This window comes from Saccostrea cucullata, unplaced genomic scaffold, assembly GCF_032062105.1.
Source record: "Saccostrea cucullata isolate Sc308-1 unplaced genomic scaffold, CSIRO_AGI_Scuc_v1 ctg1198, whole genome shotgun sequence".
In the NCBI taxonomy this organism is placed as follows: Eukaryota; Metazoa; Mollusca; class Bivalvia; order Ostreida; family Ostreidae; genus Saccostrea; species Saccostrea cuccullata.
In genome coordinates, this window is record NW_026925463.1 from 160,090 (window position 1) to 183,926 (window position 23,837).

The 23,837-nt window shown below is 33.4% G+C and overlaps 1 protein-coding gene across 1 annotated transcript; it reads right to left on the reverse strand.

Moving 5' to 3' along the window:
• Positions 1 to 5,132: 5,132 nt before the first annotated feature.
• On the reverse strand, positions 5,133 to 22,458 carry LOC134268911 (nuclear pore complex protein Nup155-like). The gene is made up of 34 exons (XM_062751147.1): positions 22,372 to 22,458; positions 21,978 to 22,147; positions 18,878 to 19,015; positions 18,598 to 18,694; positions 18,383 to 18,453; positions 18,032 to 18,124; positions 17,749 to 17,909; positions 15,679 to 15,784; positions 15,435 to 15,508; positions 15,246 to 15,337; positions 14,911 to 15,008; positions 14,658 to 14,810; positions 14,378 to 14,478; positions 13,804 to 13,950; positions 12,662 to 12,772; positions 12,497 to 12,559; positions 12,281 to 12,398; positions 11,689 to 11,833; positions 11,463 to 11,529; positions 11,219 to 11,328; positions 10,853 to 10,943; positions 9,858 to 9,989; positions 9,679 to 9,756; positions 9,348 to 9,544; positions 8,932 to 9,082; positions 8,720 to 8,824; positions 8,468 to 8,622; positions 7,865 to 7,994; positions 7,440 to 7,553; positions 6,983 to 7,103; positions 6,741 to 6,851; positions 6,395 to 6,531; positions 6,029 to 6,135; positions 5,133 to 5,752 (listed from the first exon to the last, which is right to left on the reverse strand). Exons 2-34 carry the CDS (start codon positions 22,111 to 22,113, stop codon positions 5,617 to 5,619), a joined length of 3,846 nt encoding a protein of 1,281 aa, XP_062607131.1. The 5' UTR covers positions 22,114 to 22,147; positions 22,372 to 22,458; the 3' UTR covers positions 5,133 to 5,616.
• Positions 22,459 to 23,837: the final 1,379 nt, after the last annotated feature.

Below are 23,837 nucleotides of genomic sequence, written 5' to 3' on the forward strand. Positions count from 1 at the left end.
AAAAGTCTCGCTGTTGATTTTGGTAAAATCAGTTTTGATTTCAAATTGTTTAAAAGTTCAATAGAATTATCACTTCTGATTTACACCACTTCTTGAATATATTGTTACACAGTATTCTTGAAGTTTCTCCCTCACTACTGTTAATATCTTAACGAGAAGTAAAGAAAGGACTTGGTTGAACATTTTCTGGAACTCGCTTTGTATCTTTGTTTGGAAGAATTTTTATGAAGTTTTGGAATCCAATATAAGTAAGGTTGATTAAATTCATTTTGGTTGTTTGGGATATCAAAAATATTCAAAACTGACATAATTTTGAAGAACTTCCTCATTAGAAAGGGAACTATGAGTATAAGTTAGATTACCACTTGTAGAATTAAAACCAACAAATGAATGTTGTTACTTGCTATGTCAGCAGGGACCAGTACGTACTGATCATGTGATTTATCTAATTCTTTTTTTTCACTTCTGGATTATTTAATACGGAAGGATATGTAGTTTTCATATTGCCTCTCCATCTTTTAATACGCGATTGTAACAAGGATCTGATCCATTTGTATCAAATCTTACCGTACCAAGGGGAATGCTTAAAAGCTATGTCAAGGGATAACGTTTTTTAAAACGTTGGTCAAACTCAAGGTCAAATGATCAAAATTTAATGGTACCGAGGGAAATGTCTTTTTATAAAACAAAATATATGTACATATATATTAAAAAACTTTTAAAGGTTATGGTCAAGGGTAATTTTTCAAACATAGATCAAGCTACAAAATTAAGGTTAAAAATCCAAACTATTAGTATCCAGAAGGTACGTCTTGTCATATGCAATACTTGTCAAATTGTCAAATATAATTAAACGCATAGAAAGGTTTTTAACAATAAATATACGATGAAATATATGGAGAAAACGAAGAGTATGCAATCTTAAAATCCATTCAAATACATGTAATACAAAGCAGGAGTAGAATAAACAGTGGAGGAGTGAACATCTCCTGCCGACCCCACACACTGTGTGCTCCGTGTCATGATCGGGAAATAGCGGGAAAATCTTCTATAATTCAATGGGTAAAAGAGGTCTACCAATTCTACTTACTGGTATGTCAATATTTAGCTTATTGAAAATTTGTATTTGCTGAAACTTTGAACGAGACTGTTGTCATTCTTGTTTCATCGCCTTGTCTGTCAATAAATTATCTCATTTTAAAAATTGTTCATACATATAGACAGAGCATGCTCTTGCATATCGAATCTACTGAAAGACAGAAATTCGGTATGTAGCTGATAAGGGTATATTAAATCTGACGATTGAAAAGTTTAAATCATCACGTTTATCATAAAGCTTGGTCGTTAGCATCTTTTTCCGATATCCAAAAAAAAAAAAAAAACGAAACATATGTGTCATACTCTGTGGCATCTTTTATTTAAAGAGGCAGTCCACCGAAAAACCAGGCAGTATTGTATTAATAGGCGGCACATCAAATGTGATGAATATTTGGTATTTTATTAAAAACAATATCAATGTAGTCCAAAAGGAATAATGTAACTGAAGATTTGTTTGAAAATTGCTTATTTAGTAAAATATCCTTGTGTTTTGTGTTTTTGAATTCCCCTATATAAACCATTGAAAGTAGGTAAGAAACAAAGAGCTGTAATTTCTAATACAATTTTAACAGGACTATAATTCACACTTAAATAAATCTAGAAATAATTCATCTTTTTGTTTAAAAAATAAAATCATTGGGAAAAACACTTTTTATAGAAGTTTTCTGGCAAAATATATAGACGTTTTAAGCGAAGCAAGAGTTATCTCCCGTGGCATCGGTAAATCTGCTAAACACATTTTCATCGGAATTCAAGTGAAATATTTAGAATCCATACACTAAAGACAATTATTAAACAAAAAATAAATAATTTGTTTTCAAAATATAATTCATTTTCACCTCAAAACGTAATAGCGAGCGCAGCGAGCGTCGCGAAGCGACGCTCGTAACTGCGAGCTCTAACGACAACGCCTGGGCGAAGAGAAAATTCGGACTACTGCACATTCATTCTTTAGAATTTTTTGCTGCAGTAATTTTGACCCACAATGCATCACTTAGCAAAGTTGCGTTCTCGCGAGAATGACGGCAAATGTTCAACAAAAGTTTACTCGCCTTGATTAAATGGATACATATTGAAGATAAATTGTAAACGTAACTTTTTTCATCAACTTTCAGCACTGTTCAGTTTTTTCTTGGTATTTGTAACTTACATACGACGTTATCTGACGTCAAATATAAGACGCACCAAATGTCACGTGCGGTTTGACGAGCCCGATCTAAATTAAAACAATAGAAGAGTTTGCGCTCGCTCTAACGGTCGCACCGTCAACATATTATTTAGATTAAAATTGGCTATAATATTCAGGTTAAATCCACGTTTCCATTGATGTATCAGTGACGTCATAATATTGCGTCACAATGAAATAGTTACAAGTTTTCCAGAGAAGTTCGTAAACCAAATTTTGTAAAAGAGGAAAAGGCTTTACAGATGACAAGTAAGAAAAAACTTGGAATCAGGATAAAGTCGAGACTGTACACATAAATATATTTCTTGCATTTAGGCAATTTCAATTTTGCTACTGATAGAATTTACTCTTTAATTCCTGAGACAAATAAGAAAGAAATTTTACTTGAAAATAAGATGAATAATGAAGCTAGAAAGTTGTCTGCTCTGGTTGTTGCATAATGCATGCACAAATACTTTTTTTTTAATACCTAGTTTCTATTAAGAAATCAATTAGATCAGATGTTTTACATGTTATCTTCATGTAAGCAAAAGACATTGGTAATTTAAATAAACATACATTTGAATCCATGGTTACACTCATTTAAAAACAGTAAACTGACTGAAAAGAAATAACAGACAATTGCCTGGTTTTTCGGTGGACAGGTTTTTGGGTAACATGTGTCACTAGAAGCTTAAATATTAATTTTCCGTCCGTCGGTCAAACCGGAAGTTCCAAAGAATTTCTTAATTTTGCAATACTTAACATAGATTTGGAGGATTAACCCATTTTTGGATTTCATTACTCTTTTTTAAATGAAAGTTACTTCCGGTCAAACTTTGCTTTGCAACGAGCTCGGCTCTAGTTCTTATTATTCTTTTTTTTTCCCTTTTCCTAGACGCCAACTTTGAGGCCTCATATTTCACTCGATCATTTCTCAATGGATTTTGCTCAAATTTCCAGAGTTGATAGACGTTACTAAACTCTATCAGAATGCTATCTAAAATTTCAAAAAGTCACTTCCGGTTTTGAGATATTTCCCTTTAAACGAAAATTTATAGGCTTTCGTTTCCAGACAAAGGCTCAGAGACGGCTAAAGCTGGAGCAAAAATTCTACTGATTTTAGATAATAGAAGGATTGAAGTTGTGCATAGTGGTTTTTGTTTTTCGATTTCTGTATTCAAAATGGTGCTATATAGGGGTCAAAAATTAGAACGCCTAAAAGAGCGAAAATTCACACATATTTTGCTTTTTAACTTCTAAACTAAACATATTTTGTTAAAACATATAAAACAAAATTTGTGCAGAATTACAAGATCTTTTAAATGATATATCAAAAAAAGGGCTGACCCCTAAATTAAGGGATCTAGAGCGGCCAAAAGTGTTTTCCAGATATCTCAAAAAGTATTAAGAATTTGTAATACATCCAAGAAGCAATGTTGTGACAAGGAAAAAAGGCATTATTTAGACTTTGTTATGGAAATGCAACATAACAGATCTACGACTTCATGTGACATCACAATCTCAACTTTCCAAATGGTTTGTGCATTTGCTTTCCATATGCAAGAAAAGTGGATCATGTGACCAACTGCATGTCATTGAAAATTGAATTTCAATTTCATTATCATTGTTATACATGTATAAGGAAAGACATCAGCAAATGCAAATATAAAATTTTGAATAAATTTTGCTTCATGATATAAAAACAAAATAAGTCTGCTAATTGGTACCCATGGGAATTCCAACATATTGAGTATTGATTGGAAGACTTCGTCTCCAAGCACCACATAAATATCGGATCTTTTATTATGTGGGAATACTTGTTTTCTGTAAGGCATTTGTAGGAAAACAGGGCACCTATCTGATAAAAACATCGATATATATTTCCTGTATTTCATGTATGTATTGGCTTAGACAGAATTCTATAAAATTGATGATGAAAAGACTAGTGCCTTTACAATGTCTTTCAGTGTAAATATAGTATTTTCATATATCAAGTGGCACACAGCATTGATATATTGTGGTGTCCCCATAAATTTCAAACGTCCAGTTTGACACATTAAAAAAAAATTGGGGGGAGGGGCAGACCAGACCCCTGTTGCTACGTGCCTGATCAAATGTTCATTGAGAGGCTGTTTGCCCCACCCCCCCCCACCCCCAACTTTTTGTGATATAAGGAAAATGTAGTAAAAAATTGGTACTGAAAACAATTGGCATTGAAAAAAGTTGGCTCCTATAGTACAAGTAATGTTGGGAAAATATTGGGGGGCGGGGCAGGCCAGCCCCCTGTTGCTACGTGCCAGATCAAATTGCATATTGGGTGCTAAAAAAGTAGTAGTTGTTGTTTTAACAGTAAGTAGGAGCAAAACGTTTACTGATATGGTATGATCACCAATACTTTTACACAGGATTCCTATATAAATATTTATTTGGGATGAAAATAAAGATTTATAAATTCAAGATATAGGTCACAATTTTGTAGTTCATCTTTCTGATAGCTGTTTTTTAATCAAAATAATGGAATTTGATTTCTGTCAAAGTGATGAATGATAAGAAAATGTTAGCAAAGGCTAGCCATAATGGTCAAAATAATGCAGTCATAGTCATTTCATTGGTACTTTTGGATGATAAAAAAATATTACTTGAATCTCAAGTTCTAATTTCGTTTTTTGTAATTTTCTTAGAGGGCATTAAAAAGCACCATTAACAACTCTTAATGTTGATTGCTATCAAATTGTGTCACATTTGAAGTTCCTATTTGTCTGTTTTCGCTCCAGTGATCCTGCGTTAACAGGGGGCTGCAGATTTCTGAAAAGTCTTTGGAGTTTATTCCTCAACAACTGTCTTAATAAAAAGACTGCCCACAATCAATTTATATCGAGTGTTTATTTTTTTACATATTTTTACAATGATAATTTGACCATTCAAAATTTTTAAACAATGTTACAATAATCTGATTTTAATATCTCAAAGAGTAACATTCTTTTAACTTAATGCTAACAACACTGTAAAAATACCATTACATTTGTAAACATGTTACTCACAACAACACACTCATTTCAACTCATCAAATAACGTGAAAATCTTTCATACATGAACCAGAAGTCCTCATCATAATATCTGCTTCTCTCTCATTCTTGTGTACAAAACCTAAATTACTGGTCCAAATGACAATTCAATTTCATTCAGTCATTTACATACATGTACATCTCTGCTTTCTCCATCTTCAATTTTTTAAATTCTCAATTTTAATAACAATAATGTTTGATGCTTGTATAGTAATAAAAAAGATGTTTCTATGTCCCTGTTTGATGTTAGAATTGGTGATCCTGAAGTTTTTTATGTCTTTGATGTTAGAATCTCTCCAGCTGAGCCTGAAGGCGTTTAAAATGACTAACAACAGCTGCTTGTTGTGGCGTGCTTCTCATGGTCTGAAGTTCTACCAGGTAGTTAGACACAAAATCCAAACACATTGTTGTAAATGATCGCCTAAAAAGAGGATCAGGATGTATACATGTATTTATGCATGTTAGATATTTGAATGGGCTCAGAGTAATTTACAATACATTCACTAAATCAACATACAATGTAGATGCAAATTCCTGCTTTTGCAACTTGGCAAAGTTAAAATGATCACAACTTTGGAACAAATATATCTGAAGCTATACATACTGTATATATTAAGAAAAAAATTCAAGTTTCTTGCAACACTTAACAGATTTATTGCATTTTTTCACTCAAACTTGTTGATTTCAACTACCTTACCTTTCATAAGCTGGAATGATGGCCCGATTTTCGCAAATGTGTGACAATAAATCATGAAGAACTTCTAGTAGTCGTAATGGTTTCTGAACCTGTTGCCAATATGGATCCTGAAAAATATTTGTTACGGTTTTACAATTTGTTTGACTTTAACATTCATATAAAATTTGGATCTTAAGTGATTACAGATCTGTTTCATAGTAAACTACAGTTGTGTTAAACTTCCAAGAAAAACTGGAACCACTTTCATACATCTGTGGTTTGTCAAACATGGATGTTAAAATTAAACATAATGTTGCACTTCAGCAAGCATTCATTGTTCATGATTTTCCTATAGATGAACCCTTTAAGGTCAGTCCGAACACTCACCCTGGATTTGAAGAGTCTGTCATAAATTTCCAGCAGTTTGGAAGGAGGCACACCAATGTCCAACATCAGAAGAAATACCCATCTAGTGTTTAAATCCAGATCACAACTCCTCTGCTCCAAATGCTTTACAAGGAAAGCTGGGGAAATATACATGTAAAAGGTTTTCTTAAGTATTTGTGACCTTTCTCATTTATAAGTTCAGTGATGATGCTGTTATGGTCTCAGTAAATGATAATTGCTAAAAATTTACTTTGAATACTGCTCTATCCTCACAAATATTTCTTTTCACTTACAGGAAATTAGCAAAGAGGATATACCTGCTTTAACCTTCAAAAGTATAACTTACCAATGGGAAAGTATCTATCTGACTTTATATACAGTCTGCCAATCGGTAACAACTTGTTCTGAAGATTTGTTGTTCTTAGGCCGGGATTCATATTAATCGTAGCTTCAATTTCTGTAATATTAAAGATTCAAAAGATCATACCATATTTTAATTAATTTAGAACACTGTTAAATTCTAAATTTATCCTGAAGGATTGAATTGAAAGAAAATGTTAATCATTGAAAAAAGAAAAATGTCCTTACCTTTATCAATAATGTTCTGCCAGAGATTCTCAATGAGGGCCCCATCATACAATCCTGCACAATGGACGATGGCCAGTTTGCATTCTGAGAGGTCAAACCTGTCTGCAAAGTCTTCGTACAGCTGTCAAAATGTAAGAATGTACAACTTTTGAAACCACAGACACACATTTTTTTTCCACATGGGTTAATACTATGTATACAATCACAAATTTTCTGCTTAAATTGATCACAGCATACTTAGTATTTAAAGTACATTGAAGATATACTGTACATGTACAAAGGCAGTCCCAGAAAACTGCATAATTTCTTAACCGCAAAAAAGAAATCATTTTTCCTCAAAAGTATAATCCTCGGGAAAAAAAGTAAGTTTACTTCATGATAAGATTAAAACAGAAAAAATGCAAAATAATCACTGTAAATGTAATTTGTTTTGGAAAATAATTGCAAAAAAACAAACCCTGGTTAGGTCCATGAGTTCTGAATCTAGACTTGTGAGTGCGTACTGGACATCTAGAATATTACTGGGGAGTTTACTTAGAGCTCTCTGGACCTGGAGTTGTAGGCGAGCCACCTGAAATAAAATCCAGTTTTTACCTAAATTCCAATAACTCTTATGAAATTTTGTGAACAGAGAAGACAACAGGTTTTTGAATATGAACTATGTATTGTTCTAAGAGATACCCAAATCAGGGACAAACAAGGTCCTTAACCTGTGTTGCTCATAATGTCTTGCGTGTTTATAACAAAAATTATTACAACAAAGAAGAAGGAAATCATTGAAGTCACTGGTATTAGATCAATTACAATCATTATCATCATTAAGTAGATATCCAGTTTTATCCATTTTTTGTCCTACAATACCCAGTTTGAGTAGCTACAGACCTCCATTTTCTCCTCCAGTTCATGTAGGAACTCTCCCTCCACGGCTGAGCTGGTCCTGGTGGAGGAACTCTTGGCACACATGATGGCCCGCGACAGGTACTCTATCCTCTGTTGTAGGTTCACATCAGTCCTACAAAGACAAACACAACATGTAAAATATCTTCTGTATACAACACAATATAGAAGAATACTCTGTTTTAGGTTTACATCAGTCCTACAAAGGCAAAAACTAATTTCAACTACAAGTTTATAACAGAACATAAATGTAAATGCAGTTACCAACTAAACAAATGTGACCAATTCTACCTAAAGATAATTGATGAGTAAAATAAACATATACTTTCTAATAGTTGATTTTGTACAGTCCTAGCATCACTTTTCCTGGTCAGTACAATTGTATGAATTTACAACGATATCAAGGTCCATTTATCCCCCAATCTCTACATATGCTTAAATAGACCTTCTCACCCTCCCTTTTTGAAATTCTAGCTGTAATAATGTATCATGCACAAGACATATAAAGCCAATTCAATTTCAAAACTTTTTATTTTATTTTCCAAAAATTAGTTAACCATGTAACTTTTACCAGACACAATCACCTACCCTAGTCTTTCTGCCAGCCTTGATAAAATTCTGGCTGCAGCAGAAAAGTTTCTACATTTCTCATAGTACTTCCACAACATATCAAGGGCTCCTATTGCTTCTGATGAACATGTGGCTTTCCTTTTTAAATATGGCTCTATAAATGGTGTTTGCACCTAAAAATATTGATTAAAGTGCAGATTTTAAGTTTAAATTAACATAAACATGCAATCAATAATATTTTTGTGTTTAAATTCAACACTGATCTTTTACCTCTAACAATTTTTCTGTGAGGTTAGCATTAAAAAACCAGTCATACAGAGCAACATGGAACAACTCGTCATCAGATTTAAGCGACATGCGGAAAACTTCTTCCTTCTGTGAAAAAAAAAATTAACATAAATATTTTAGAATTCTGGATAGGGTGATATACTTTTCAAAAATATTACAAGTAAGTATAAATATCTTGTATCCTTTGTCCTTACGTGTTTTTCTGCATCGTGAGTGGTCATCCTGTTGGGATCTGGTTGTGGGGGTGGACCCGGGGACTTAGGAACACTGGGAGCGTGGGGGTGGGAGACGCTGGCAGACAGGAGATAGGCCAGGGTGTCTGTGATACAGTTGTAGCATTCCATCCTACAAAGTCAACATTTTATATAAGAAAAACAGGTCACTGTGAAACAACAGATTATTGCTGTAAATAAGAAACAAGTACTACAGTTGAACTATATCTTGAACACTGATATCTCAAATACCTGGGAAATGTAGAAAAGATTTTTCAATCCTTTATTTTTGTTTTTTGATACCCTAATTATTTTGAATCCTTGGACATTTCTTATTTTAATTTTGGATACCGGGGTTTGACTGAGGTATAATATTTTAGGTTTGATAAACTCCTTACCTTGTCATATAAGCTGTCATTCCCTGGATATCCTCCTGAGGCTCCCCACTCCTGTAGAAATGGAGGGCCAGATTCTGGGGGTCCCTCTTTTTTGCCAGGGTCAGGCACAGGTCAACAATACCTGTGTAGTAGTGGACCAAGGCAAACTGGGTACAGACCACAGGCAGCTGAAGGGGCTGGGACACCTCTTTGTATAGCTGTGAAAGTATGTCATGTGTAATCCTTACACTGTTAAGAATAAGCTTGTAAGAGGCATACATACTGTTCTGTCCATTAATTATAAATGCAAAAAATGCTCAGGAAATTGGAAAGCATATATTTAAATACATACCTTCAATGCCTCATTCAGCTGTGTCATCTTTTCGTTTTGATTTTTATTGATTTTGGCAGCTTGTAAGAGTTCATTAGCCTGAAAAAGATGAATGAACATACATGTTTATCTATTCAATAAAAATGTGAAACAAAAATTTTGACACATACTTTGCTAAGCTACTGGAAAAATTGACTTGCCTTTGAACAGGTGGCATCATCCGAGCTATAGAGAGATGGACACACTTCTCGTAGCCTGCTACTGATAGCATCAATTGTAGCATTGTCATCCAGGTAACGATTAATTAAACAGGTTATTAAAGCACCACACATCTGAATAATCAAAATGAAACTATACAATTTTTTTTTTTCATAAATCTTCCCACAATTGCTTTTTTAAATAGATAATGTAAAATAATTGTAAGACAGTATAAAAAGGGAAAGCAAGATCAATGTATTAAATATCTGAAATATCTAATGATCCTTAATAAAATATATAAAATGAACAATTTTCAATTATTGAAAAGGACTTTTTTTGGAAACAAGGTTTTTTTCTTACCATGCATTACATCATGTTTAGGATCAAACTATAATGAAACTCAATATTGATATATTGTATATCAATACATCCTCTTTTGGTTGTAGTTACAGTGACTGTGTGTTTACGTGTAGATGTAATTTGATGAATGTTATACATGTACCTCTTAGGGATTCACTGTTGCGTGGGTGGATAATTGTTGAAACCGACATGACTAGCAAATTTTGTTGATCCTTAATAAAGATAATGAAATGAACAAATAATTTTAATTAAATGAACTTATTCTAATAATTTTGGACTTCTAGATTTTACTTTTGTTACCTTAGACAGAGTGGATTACAATTTATCATGCAATCATTGATTGTTTGCACAAAATTTCATAATTAAAATTTATCCCAAGCTATCTCTTTGTTTAAATAAGAGACACACTTTATTTGTTTACCTGTCAAAGGTACACGGCGAATCAGATGGGGTACATGTATGTGTTGTAAAGAAAGACAGCCTTCTATATCCTGCATTTAAATAAAATGTGCCTAATATCTCAATTTTGAAATTAAATACAATGTCAGAACATTTAATCATCAATAAATACTTTGAAATTACATATATTTAGCACATATTGGATGAAAAGTTATATTTACACAAGTGGATACTAAACTGAGGCCTGGTGATTACCTTGTAACTTTTTGCGTCCTTGCTCATCAATGTGTCCCATCATGTGTGGAGAAAATGGCACTTGTGACATCATCCTATGAAGGGTAAGAGCTTTTATTACAATACTGTTAACTATTATTTAAATCCTTTATCTGGGAAAAGCCATTATGTTTTAAATTATTTAAAAGATGTTCATTATTTGAGAGTGTAAGTCACTTGCAAACCATATTCAATATTTTAAGCACATAAAGGTTCATGTAAAATTTCTTAAATGTTGCAATAAGACATCATTTTTTCTGCATCTTTCCACAGGATCATATACATGTAGTTTATTTTCAACTAAGAACACACAGAAAGTTGCTTGACTTACCCCTCTGATGGCCCAGTATCAAATCTAGAGTTGAATTCCACAAAGTCTGAAAGCCCCCTGACATTCTCCAAAATTTTGTTCAAGTCATCACCATTTATTCTGCTTGTTAGCTTAAAAATTAAAAGTACATGTTTTTCCTGTAATTTTCAGAGTTAAAACAAGAGAAATCAACATTATGTAATATATTCCTTTTCTAAAGACCGATCTTTCTCAAATAAGCTAAACACTTCTGCAATGAACTTACATAATTTGTGACTCCTTGTGTTGATTGGCAGGGATAATCCATTGTGACATTATTTTCCCAAATTGACCTATAAATGTATATTCAAAATTAAATCTCAATAATCTACATTATAAATCATTGATTTCACAGTCAAACAACCTGGAAGCCTCTTTCATAGACAATACAATTTTTCTCTGCATTTGATTACTTTTTTATGTACAAAGGCATTTGCAGACATACAATGTACCTGAGGATTCTGGCTAGGTACAGACAGATTCCATTGTGTTTTCCTGAGAAGGCTATTTCCTGTGTAATGTTAGGTCCTGGAGTCATGGCTGGGTGAAAGTATGGGTGTCCCATTCCTGGAGCTGGGGTGGATGTCTGATGTAAACCTACGTGTAGAAGAGTGAAATTGAAAATAACAGTGTCAATAAATATGCTAAACATGCCATAGCAATGTCCTCCATCAAGCAATCACTTGCAAACTGTACAACATTTTAATTCCCCCTGATAGGAAACAATATTTTTTCTCTGCACTTACCAACCATTTTCTGACAGCAACAATTTTTTTTGCCTCCACAGTAATCTGCCATTTTAATTGATCACATTTTTTTTTAATATGAACAGTCAAAAATAATTAAGTAGGGGTAAAATGAAACTGATAATATCATGCAACCATGATCTTACTGACTTTGAAAATAAAACCCCAATATTCTATGCCACATGATTTGAGGAGGTACTATTCATACCATGTTTTCATTTTAGTCAAAGGCATCATGCATAGGCTTTTTTATCATACTGAAGTAGTTTTTTACTCTAAATGCAGTACATGTAGTTACCCATAGCTCCCAGGTTGCTTGGCATCATCCTACCATCGGTGCCCATTGGAGTACCAGTAAAATGAAGTTGAGGCTCTCCACCATACATAAAGAAGGCCATGGTAGCCCAGGTGGCAACCTAAACATTTTCCAATACAATGATTTTTACTTGCAATTTTGCCTTTAAAAAATTTTATCACTCCAATATGAAGCATTCTAACAAACAATCTAACTTGCCTGCTGATCTGCTGCGATCCTAGAACAAGCCAGGATAAGACAGGTAGAACACGCCTGCTCAATCTGAAAGAAATGTTTTATAAAAATTTAAATCCTTGACAAAATCTTCTGTTGGTCACTGTAACTGTAAATCCTAATTCCTAAACTTTTAATAGTTAATGTTACCTTGTGTAGTCTAAAGAATGCCTTGACCTCCTCTGCATCTGGTCCCTGAAAATCAATCAACAGCTGTCTCAGCTGATCCACAGGCCTCATCTTAGAGAATATATGACTACCCTGTAACAAGAATTTTGTGGATTATTTATCCTTCTGTATTTGTATTTTGTTAATACATGTATGAACATTTTTGCCTCCGTTTTATTTTTATCCTTATCACTTTCCTTGTAACTGAGGAAATTTTAGATAGAGCATAAATATCCCTGTAAACTAGCAATTATTTCCCTTGAAGCACAGTTTTGAAGAGCTTCATTGTCCTCAAACTGGAGATTTACAATATAATTTATTAATTAATCTCAAATATGAAAAAATTCCTTTTCAACTGGCAACTGCAATAATGACGATTAGACATGCCATTTTTTTTCAAATTTGATGCGTAGGAAAAATTATTTCAACTAATTATAAATACAGTAAAACTCGTTAGTACGAACACTAATATTGTAAATTCATGGATATAGCGAAGTTATATTGGATTTCCAGCTACATAAATTTAACGAATTCTTTATATGGATATAAAGAATTATAGATATAGCAAAGTAATTTCGTCGGTCCCAGTGACTTCGTTATAACCAAGTTTTACTGTATAAAATATATGAAGAAGTTTTGTTATACCTTTAAAAATTTGTTTCTATACAAATCTATATGAAAAAAAGTCTAACATTTCTAATGTTTTGCTGAGCGGGCATAAAGAAAATCAATGTTGGACCGCTGAATGAGATGTTGGACTGCTGAGTGAGATGTTGGACCACTTACGTCACAGAATAGGCAGAGCTTAATCTCATTTGCATTTGTTGGTGTTCAAAAGTGACGGTCCTGTTGTTACATCACGAAAGACAGTACAAAATACATGTTTGTCAAAAATAAAATAAAATGAAAGGTATAACAAAACATTTATTGACGGAGTTCTCAGGCAAAATGCGTTTTGTCAACCCTTGAACCAAACTGTCTGCCTTCGGCCCAACAGCCTCAGGCAGACAGTTTGGTTCTTGGGTCCGACAAAACGCATGTTGCTCTCGAACTCAGTCAATAAAAGTATATTGTTCACTTGTACCGTACATACACACAGATACACTTCAGTGAGCAATTCTAACCTGAGCACTGAGAAGAACAAACTGTCTCGGGGACTCTGAGTGTTGAGTGACCACTGATGGAGGATCCGGTTTGTCTACAGTGACACTGGTCTCCCCCGATGTCACCTCACACATAGCCCAGGTACGACCGTCTATAGGGATGGTACTCTGTAAGGGGGGAACAGACTTAGTTATCCTTAATATTCAATAAAATATTAGTTTCTAATACTGAGCATATTGATTTTATTTACTTTTTGCATATACTGTACATGATCCACATTTTTGTAACTTCAAATTTAACAACTGCAGCTAACTGTAGATTCCTAAATATATGCATGGAATTAATTATCGTGTAATTTCGCAGGAAGCACCACACGCGAAATAAACTTACTCACCTTTATTTTTATGGTGCTGAAATCTATGTTAAAACTCTTGATCAACCGTTCATTCACGAATTATTAATCTCGTGATTTGACGTTGAAGAGCCCATTCACGATAATAAGTACTCGTGAAAAATAAGGAATCTACAGTAACTAAATTTTTAAAAATTGGTCAGTTTATATCTGTCAGAGAATCAGTATATTTTGCAACATACATGAGCCTCCATGAGCTGCCCTTGGAATGGGAACGAGTCATTACTAATGGTCCACAGTAAATCATTGTCTTCTGTCTGGGAGGCCACCAGTAACAAAGTTCCTATTTTTAATATATAAAATACACTGTGCATAAATACAGAGGTTGTAAAATTGGTAAGAAAATTTAAATAAATAATTGAATGAAACTGGAAGCACCATGCTCATTGATAATGGAAAATTCTGAAAATGATATAAAGGGTTACTGTTCCTATTTTGACCAATGAAATATCACTATGTTACCTTTCTTGTGATAAGCCATATGAACATTCTGTGGTTTATGAACAACAGTAGAGGCAGAAAACCCTGGAGGAAGTCGAACATGAACCAGGGTCAGCATGCTGGGCCGTCCTTTGTTGTTACCAAATGGGTTGGTAGTAAAGTACAGCCGAACACCTACAGTGATAAAAAAAAATACCCAGCATCTTCAGAAGCACTGCTTTGTATTTGGGAAGCTTTTTTAGTAAAATCAAGTAAATATACAAAATATGGGTACCAGTTTTTGTGATGGCAACAAGGTGAATATTTGTTGACTCTGACTTTGTCAAGGCACTGATATGGACAATGGGCTTGAAATTGGACCTCTCCACAGTTCTGTAAATACCCAGTACATGTTTTGAAGTACAAGGAACTGAATGTAATAATAAATGCACACAATAAGTATAGATTATTTGCTTTTTCCCTTTAAAAATCTAAAAAATCTATTGGTCATTTTAAAGACAACAAACCACATCACTAACAACAAACATGCATATATTTGTCATATTTAAATGAAAAACAGTAATTGAACTAGTACTACTATGACAATCTTCTCTTTGTTGTTTTTTTTACCTGGCAATGAGGGAGGCACTGTGGACCACATTATTCAGTGGTATGGAGGCCACTCTACTCATACCCTTCCCATCTTGTCCAAGGTCAAATACCTGAAAACAGAAAATTATATGAAATTTACCGTTCCTTCAACAATTTTCAGAATGGCTTATTTGTCATTACAAAATGTATGAAATATAAAGTTTATACCTGAATTGTCCCTTTCTCAGTGCAGGCATAAAGAATATTTCTGGAGTCATCCAAACTCAGCTGTAGCAAAGGATCTGTTGTGATATAAGAGACAAAATTTCAAAAAATTATTTCCAATTTTTTACAACAGTGATGGTATCCAGCATTTGTTCTAGACTATCTACTGTGAAACAAGAGAAAATATTTCAAAAATGATGTTAATTTTAACCAAAAAGATGTTATCCATTACTTGTTGTGGACTTACCATCCTCGCTGAAGGAAAAGTTGAGAAAAGATGGGACAAGGAAAGACAGGGTACTGGTTGAGTGATTTATCTTCCTGCATTTTCTACTGAACCATCCATCATCAGCCTGTTCAATGAAATATAAAAAAGTTAACAATACAACATTCATACATGTAACTGTATATACGAGGGGTGTTAGAAAAGTTCGCGGACAAGTTTTATTGTGAGCGCGCTATTTCCACGAAACCGGTCAAACTTTGCAGATAAAATCTTTACCTTTTTTCCAATTAATATACAAGAATTTGGTGCTCTCCGATGATTATTGAAAAATATACGGCTTTTTTATTTTGATAAATCTTGCTTCACGGAGCATGCTACATTTTGGCACGTTTACATCACAAAGACTCTTCATTAAAATTAAAAATTGCACAATTGTACCGCAAAGAGTTTTCTGATATTTTACCTGCCGCTATAGTATTCATGAAACGTCACTGGGAGAAATTTTGAACTAAATTGGAGGGGTATATGACTGTTTTATAGCCGTTTTTAACTGATCAACGCTTAAAAACACAGCCAAAAATCGGAACGTCATTTAGCGTCATGGAGCACTGCACTATGTAAAAATTATGTATGCAGACTGGAAAATGTCGAAAAAGAGATTAAAATGTTCAAGATGCTGCCGGGAATATCCTACACCTACAAAGGACAAGTTTTCAAATGGTTGTAGCTTCATAAGAATGGAAGGATTAACATTTTGAATGATTACCTCCATCGATACTTCAATACCCCCGTATCGCATGGACGTTGCGTTGCGCCTATATGGTTTTGCATAGTTTCCATACCTGAGCGATTAACTGCATAGACTTTTTTAAAGATCTCAATAATATCCGAATCAGTACAAAAGACATTATATAAAAGAAAAGTAATATGTCTTGATATAGATATTCAATTTTAAAGTAGAAAATAGATAAGAAAAATCTGAAGAAATGAAAGATTTATAGAACACTGCGACAAAACTTTACCGGTTGAAATCAGGTTGTCACGTCGCCTTACGTCAAGTGATTGCTCCATGAATCTCATAACCTTATAGTAAAAATGATGTAAATTTTCAAGATTTTATTATATGGACCTGATTTTTTACATACCAATAAACGAAATGTAGGAATTTATTCAGACATAGGTCATACTTCACAGTAAAAAATAGATTTTCCGTAATTCAAAGTGTCCGCGAACTTTTCTAACGACCCTCGTATATGTGTTCTTTTCACATTTCAAATGACCTTTCCTGTAATGTTGGTGCTTTACAGAATATAAGAGAGCAATTTTTTATGGCCAACGTCAAAGTTGGGTAATTGCTGACCAATCTTCTAATTTGAAAGGTGTTGAGGTGGGGTGGGGATGGTAATTTTTAAAGATATATAATCTTATTAGTCCCCTACCGGTGAAACCGGAGGGGACTATAGGTTTCCTCTGCATCTGTCTGTCCGTCAGTCCGCCCGTCTGTCTGTCCTTCTTGGTTTTCCGCACTTTTTTTCTAAACGCTTACAGATATTGAACTGAATTTTGGTATGTGAATGTATCTTGATGAGTTACAAGTTTGAATGTCGTTTCGCTTCATTGATTTTTGACAAAATTATGGCATTTTAAATTTTTCTTAATCGTTTAAGATCGGGTTCGGCCTGCGCTAAATTCCGATGGTCAACATAAGTATGAAGTGAGAAAAAAACATTGAAAAAATGAGTTGAATTTTCGTCTTAATGTGGATTATTTTATTAGGTTAAAGGCATTCACAACCTCAAAATCAAGCAGTTTTACCTTGGACATGACTTTTGCATATTATAAAATGACATCCTAAAGAAAAAGGGGAACCCGGTAGGAGACATGTATTGCTTATGCAATACTCTCAGAATGCTTGTTAACATTGAAATTCTTATAAGAACTGAAAAGGAATCATTTCTTCACAGATATTGTTTAAATCACAGAAGCATGGCTTTGTAGCTTTTTTTCCTAGCAGTGGTCAATATTTTACAGACACTCTCTAATTCTTTTAGACTATGTCTTTTCGCATACACTGTATGGTATTGTTCTAACCTGATAAGCCAGTTCATACAAACAGCCATCTTTTCCTGCCATAAAGATTCTCCCATTGGGGGCCCCTTTAATGCTAACTATATATGTATTGTCTGTTGGGATGGAAAAGAGGGGCTCAGGAAGGAGATGCATTTCACCGCTGCCACTGTCAGCTGTCACATCTAAAACAGAGAAATTTACAGTTTCTATAGATATAGATACACATGCATGTATTTAATAAATTAGATGTGTTTTTTGTTTCCTTCAGATAAATCCATGTGTACATAGTACATGTACTACATACCATGGTAGGGTTTGGAGAAACTGACTCCTAGTAATACTATGTCCACAGGGGTAGCCAGACAAAGTAAATACTGGATATGTGGCTGGAAAATACCTGTATAAAATAGAGAATAAGGTTAATTTACAACTTCACGCAGAAGTGTACAAAAGTACTTTCTAAAAAAAAATTACTGTCTTCATTATTTTTTTCCTTCTAAATTTGCAAAACCGACAGACTATTAAAAATCTCAATTATGTTCACCTAAAATCATAAGAAATTTTACATTTATCAACTACTTATGAGTAAATCTTATTCAATGACTTTTGAGCTTAAGCTGAAGTTAAGTTGGTATTGACATTGACAACAACCTACCTGGCTTTGGTTTCACTAGAGCAGCACTGAGTATGGTTTCATTCAGGCCATCAAAGTACGCCAAGTCAGTGCTAAAATTAATCAATAAAAGTCAGGCACAAATGTATCTTTTTCTTTCAGAAAAATATATAGATTTGTACATGTAAATCATTAAGTTATAAAGAAGTGGCATTAAATAGAAACACAGATGTGGTATTCTCTTTCTAATTAATTACCCATCTTCATATCTCCACACAAAAATATCACTATCAATGGTCAACCACGCTCTCTCAATGGTGGGAAACAGTCCCATCATGCAATTACACTGCATCCCTATAGCCGTGGTCAAGGTTTAACAGAACATTGCAAAGCAAAACTTTCACAAACAGAATCTGCAATATCTTTAATTCTTTTTTTTTTTTAGGGTAAGTTGTACTTTTACATTTCTTATGAGTTCAAAAAACACATATCAAAGAGTAAGAACAAGAAAGGTAAAACACTATGAAGAAAGGATACGTTCAAACTGCTCTACCAGTTCAGGGGGCAGTGGAACTCTTTTCACATTGCTAATCTCACACAAGTTTTCAATAGAAATTCCAGCTTCTGGTAAGCTAGGATAATCTAACTCATTCAATCCACTTAAGCTTGGTTGATCTGAAACATCAATAATAATACTCTACAGAATATGTCAGAATGTAAATTTCAGGTAAAATGAATATAATATTTAACATATTCACACTCTTTGGGACATTTGTCAAGCATAAAGCCAAAGTAACCTCTGTATTTTACATTTAAATCTTGAATTATATCACTTTTTTCAAATTAATAATCATAGCAACCCTAGCAAAATGTTTTGTTGGGAAATTGCATACAAATTCTATGCCATTAGAAAGAGCTTAATTTAAAAACTTTAAAATTTTTTTTTGATGATCAATTAGCAGGGAATTTTTTAAGTAGTAGAAAATTCTGAGGATTCCAAATGTATTTTTGTTTTCTGTCCTAATAGCATTTGAATCATTATTAGTATGAAATGTGTTTTATTGAGGCTCTAACGGATAATTCAAGCATTATGTCTTGAGAATAATTACTTAAAATTCCAAGGCAATGAGCAGTCTGGTCGAACCCCAAAACGGGGGTTTTCCGTCCCGTCATGCAATGCGCAAGAACGGTAACTCTTGCTGTATGTCAACAGAAGAAAATCAAGAGGTTAAGTTTTCAATATAATGTTGGAATAGCGAAATATTTTCCACCAATTCATGAAGTAATCTATTAATTTTTCTGTGACGTTTCAGTTAAGATTTTATTAAATTGTAGACTTTAAATCACAAGGAAAAATATTCTAAGAATGAGGAAAATATAAATTTTGAATCTAGATTTATATTAAATAAAATGTAATGCGCACGAGAACGGTAACTTTCTGAAAAAATATAGGGTAGGTTGCAATTTTTTTTTTGTTGAAAAAAATTTTTTTGCTTCTTTAATCAAAACAGAAGTAACATTAATGACAAAAGAAATGGTGTTTTCAAGCATTACTGTGACTTAACTTATAATAGAAAGGTTAAGTTTTCAATAATAATGTTGAATGTAAATTTCAGGTAAAATGAATATAATATTTAACATATTCACACTCTTTGGGACATTTTCCACTGTATTTTACAGTCTTGAATTATATCACTTTTTTCAAATTAATAATTATTAGCAAAATGGGAAATTGTAATTTATTAATTTTTCTTTAAAATTTTTTTTTGATGACGTTTCAGTATTTTTGTTTTCTGTCCTAATAGCATTTGAAGATTTTATTAAATTAGGTTAAGTTTTCAATATAAGAAATATTTTCCACCAACTTTAAATCACAAGGAAAAATATTCTAAGAATGAGGAAAATATAAATTTTGAATCTAGATTTATATTAAATAAAATGTATTCATGTTCTTGCCCTAACGATTGTCTTTATTTTTTTTTAAAAATCCAAATATTTTATTTAATTCCTCTAAGGCCTAGAAAAAAAAAAATATGTTTGTTTCCGCTTTCAGGCTGAAAAAATATAGGGTAGGTAGGTAGGCAATTTTTTTTTTGTTGAAAAAAATTTTTTTGCTTCTTTAATCAAAACGTGTATAGAAGTAACATTAATGACAAAAGAAATGGTGTTTTCAAGCATTACTGTGACTTAACTTATAATAGAAAGGTGACCCAAACTTCTTTCTGTCTTGAAAAGCTTGCAAAGTTGGAGGCTATAATTCCCTGGTTGAAATCTTGCACATCATGGGAAAAAAGCATTAAAAAAATATTTAGGGTCGGCACTATAAATCAGGGTCAGTCGGGAAAGCGGAAACAAACATATTTTTTTTCTAGGCCTAAGGTATAAAAGACAATAATTTTAATAAACTGCATTATAATTTTAATTTAAACTGTATTTTTGAAGACTTCCTGAGCATGATAATCGATAATCAAGACCGCCAATTGCTAGACAGAAGGATACGCGGACTGAAACGTACAATCTCAAATAAAATGATTTTAATACAACATTGAGCGTGTATTTTATCATTAAAGTAAAAGATATAAGGTAGAATAATATATTTTTTTTATAGTTTCATTTCAATATCAATTCAGTAATTTTTGTCTGTTTATTGAATATTTTATCTTAAATACCTGGATGTCAGAGAGCTCAAGATTGATAACTTTGCCAGTGAATAAATCCCGATTTGTACAATAGTTAAGAGTTGTATTTTTGTAAAATACAAACTCTTGAAACACCTTTAATTTATTATTTCCAAGTAGTTTTACATTTGCGAAAGGATCGGTTACTTTGCACCCGCATTTTTGTAAACCTCTACTTTTTCCGTGAAATGCGCACATAAAAATGCATCTTGGCATGCTCATATCCCCGTTTGGGATATGGTTTTCCTACTTCGTTTACCCCCGTTTGGGGGTTCGACCACACTGATGAGTCAGTAAAAATAAAATACAGGAAAATATGAAAACAGAAGTTTAAACGAGGAAGGGGACCAAAATTGTTTCCTCCCTTGTGCTGTTTAGTATTTCGTACATGACATTTTTCAATAAATAATTATTACACGTCGGGAGCTAGTTAGAATAATCTAACTGTGTCTCGGTACAGGCCCTCACCACAGTTAGAATACGTCCCATATACTTGCAATGTAGCAAATCGGAGCGGATCCGCTCCGAAACGATTTTGAAGAATATAAAATGATTTGCACTGGGAATAACTACCAAAATAATCAAAACAAACCTTCTTGAGATTGCTTATGCCTTTTATCCCAAAAAATAATCCATATAAATACGAAAATCCAATTAATTTTCTCAACGTTTTTCTCTCGATTCAAATTACCTGCCATGTTTACATTCGGAACTCTCTAGATTGTTCCTAGTAAATGCACTATGCGAGTTATCGCCTGTGTTTCTTTCTGCTACATTACGAATACACGGAACGAATTCTATCCTTAAACCGGGTCCATAGGACAATATCATTTTAACGATAGAACATTCTATCTAGTCGGGAGCAAGCTCCTGTGGAGTGGATAAATGTTAATGTTGACCCCTGGAGACAGGTTAATTTATATCAATTTTCTCAAAGTTTTTATGATCCAAGTACTTACTGTGAACTGGGACCTTAAGTTGATCAGACAATTCTTGGTAGCTTCTGTCATCCTGAAGCTGTTTATCCACCTGTCTGGCTGCATTTTCCAACCAGTCTTGGTATGAGAATTGAGGGGTGCCCATAAAGGAGGACATCCTAAAGGGTAAACCGCCAAATGCAAGTGTCAAACTAAAATAAAACCCAAATTTTACTCATATTATGCTCTCGTATAAATATGTTTAAAATAGTAATTAAAATGACAAATGAAATATAACCTTATGAATATCTGGAGCTAGAAACTGAGAAATTGACAGTGGAGAAAAGGGGTAAATTCTATCGCAATACCGTTTATCTTTAGGAGTAAACATTAACAGAGTATATTTTATCCATAAAAGCCAAAAAACTTGACAAACCTTTGGGTACTTTCGCTTTTTTGGTCTAATTTAAACCTTTAAATAGCATGTGCCGCCAATTTTTTAAACCGGAAACAAATGAAGTGAAGTAAATTTAAACTGAATAACTGAAACTCATTGGACACGAGAAATCCGGATTCCCTGTAAAATAGAACTTGACGTTCATTATATACCGTATATCAAATCTCTAAAAGTTAAGAAAAACTAGAACCTGCTTGCATAAGTTCTTAGTATTCTTTAGTAATTTTTTACTAAAAGATGGGGGGGGGGGTATGCATCCATTCTTCAGGGCCCTGTGTGTACAATGTCCACAGAATGTAGATATTTTTTTCAAATATGACAAGAAGCAATTCTGAACACTGTATGTTATAGATAGAACGTTCTATCGTATGATATTGTCCTACGGACCCGGTTTAACCAATATTAGGTTCATCGTCTCAAGCCACGGTTCGCGGAGTCCGCATGTGTAGCTCTCTCCTCCAGAATGGGAGAGGATCGTACATTATGGCCGTGGTTTGCGATGATGTATTAGGTTATTATTTTTAATTGAACAATTTGCGTTCCGAAAATTTCTGAACAAAGAAAAAATTAAAACAGATTTTTCTAAAAGGAAATTAAAGACGTCGCTACCCGGGAAGGGGAAGGAGAAGTAAAGGAGGTATAAGCAACACCCCCCCCCCACCCCCCGAAAAAAAAAATCGGGGGGGGGCTACCTTAATTTCATCCCCTCACCAATGTGCCTATTTGTAAAATTTTATCAGTTCACTGACTGAGAGTTAAAAAAAAACTTCAAATATCTCTCAAGTTATCGTTTAGAAACATTGAGATTCATTGCTATGAAATAAGAAAATAGTCATAATTTACTTATTTCGCAGTCAAAGAAAGTCGTCTATCATAATATTTTACAATTCGAAAAACACGTGTCTTTTCAATTAAATTTCCTAATTATACATTTTCTTTAATCCCAAAGCAAATGAAGCAAATTGATAGATCATTAATTAAATTGGAGTGTCTGGCTAAAAATCTTGCAGTTTAATAAATCCTTTCAGTACGATTTTAAAACTAATAAAGAAACCGGTGACTTTTAACAAGAAATAAAGTGGACACAGAGTAAAATGTCGATTTCTGTGCCATTTATTGTATCTTGCAGCGACAGAAATCACTTAGTGAGGGAGCTTATCCCCCTTGCAGTTTCAAAAAAGGCTAACAACCTTTCTAATTTGTCTTCATTCAGTCAGGGCTGTTTTTGGCCAGGCTGTTAAATTCTCCCTGGAGTGACAAATTACCTAACAGACTCTCTGTGACTTTCTTTTTTTATCGCATTTCCAAAACATTTAGATAAGCGGTCTAAATGTGTATCCAAACACCGACAAAGGCATTCAGTCGTAGACTAAGAACAATTTTTAAAAAATACGGCAATGTTTGATTTTAAAGATTTCGCGTTAATTTGAGAATGAGCTTATCAC

What these genes read in the sequence shown, in the direction of transcription:
- LOC134268911 (XM_062751147.1), bottom strand. Translation starts at nt 22,113, where the DNA reads ATGTCCTCCTTTATGGGCACCCCTCAATTCTCATACCAAGACTGGTTG. An exon ending in TGTATGAACTGGCTTATCAG is followed by an intron (nt 15,785 to 17,748) that starts GTTAGAACAATA and finishes TTCATTGAACAG; the next exon opens with GCTGATGATGGATGGTTCAG. An exon ending in AGGCTGGCAGAAAGACTAGG is followed by an intron (nt 7,995 to 8,467) that starts GTAGGTGATTGT and finishes TTGTCTTTGTAG; the next exon opens with GACTGATGTGAACCTACAAC.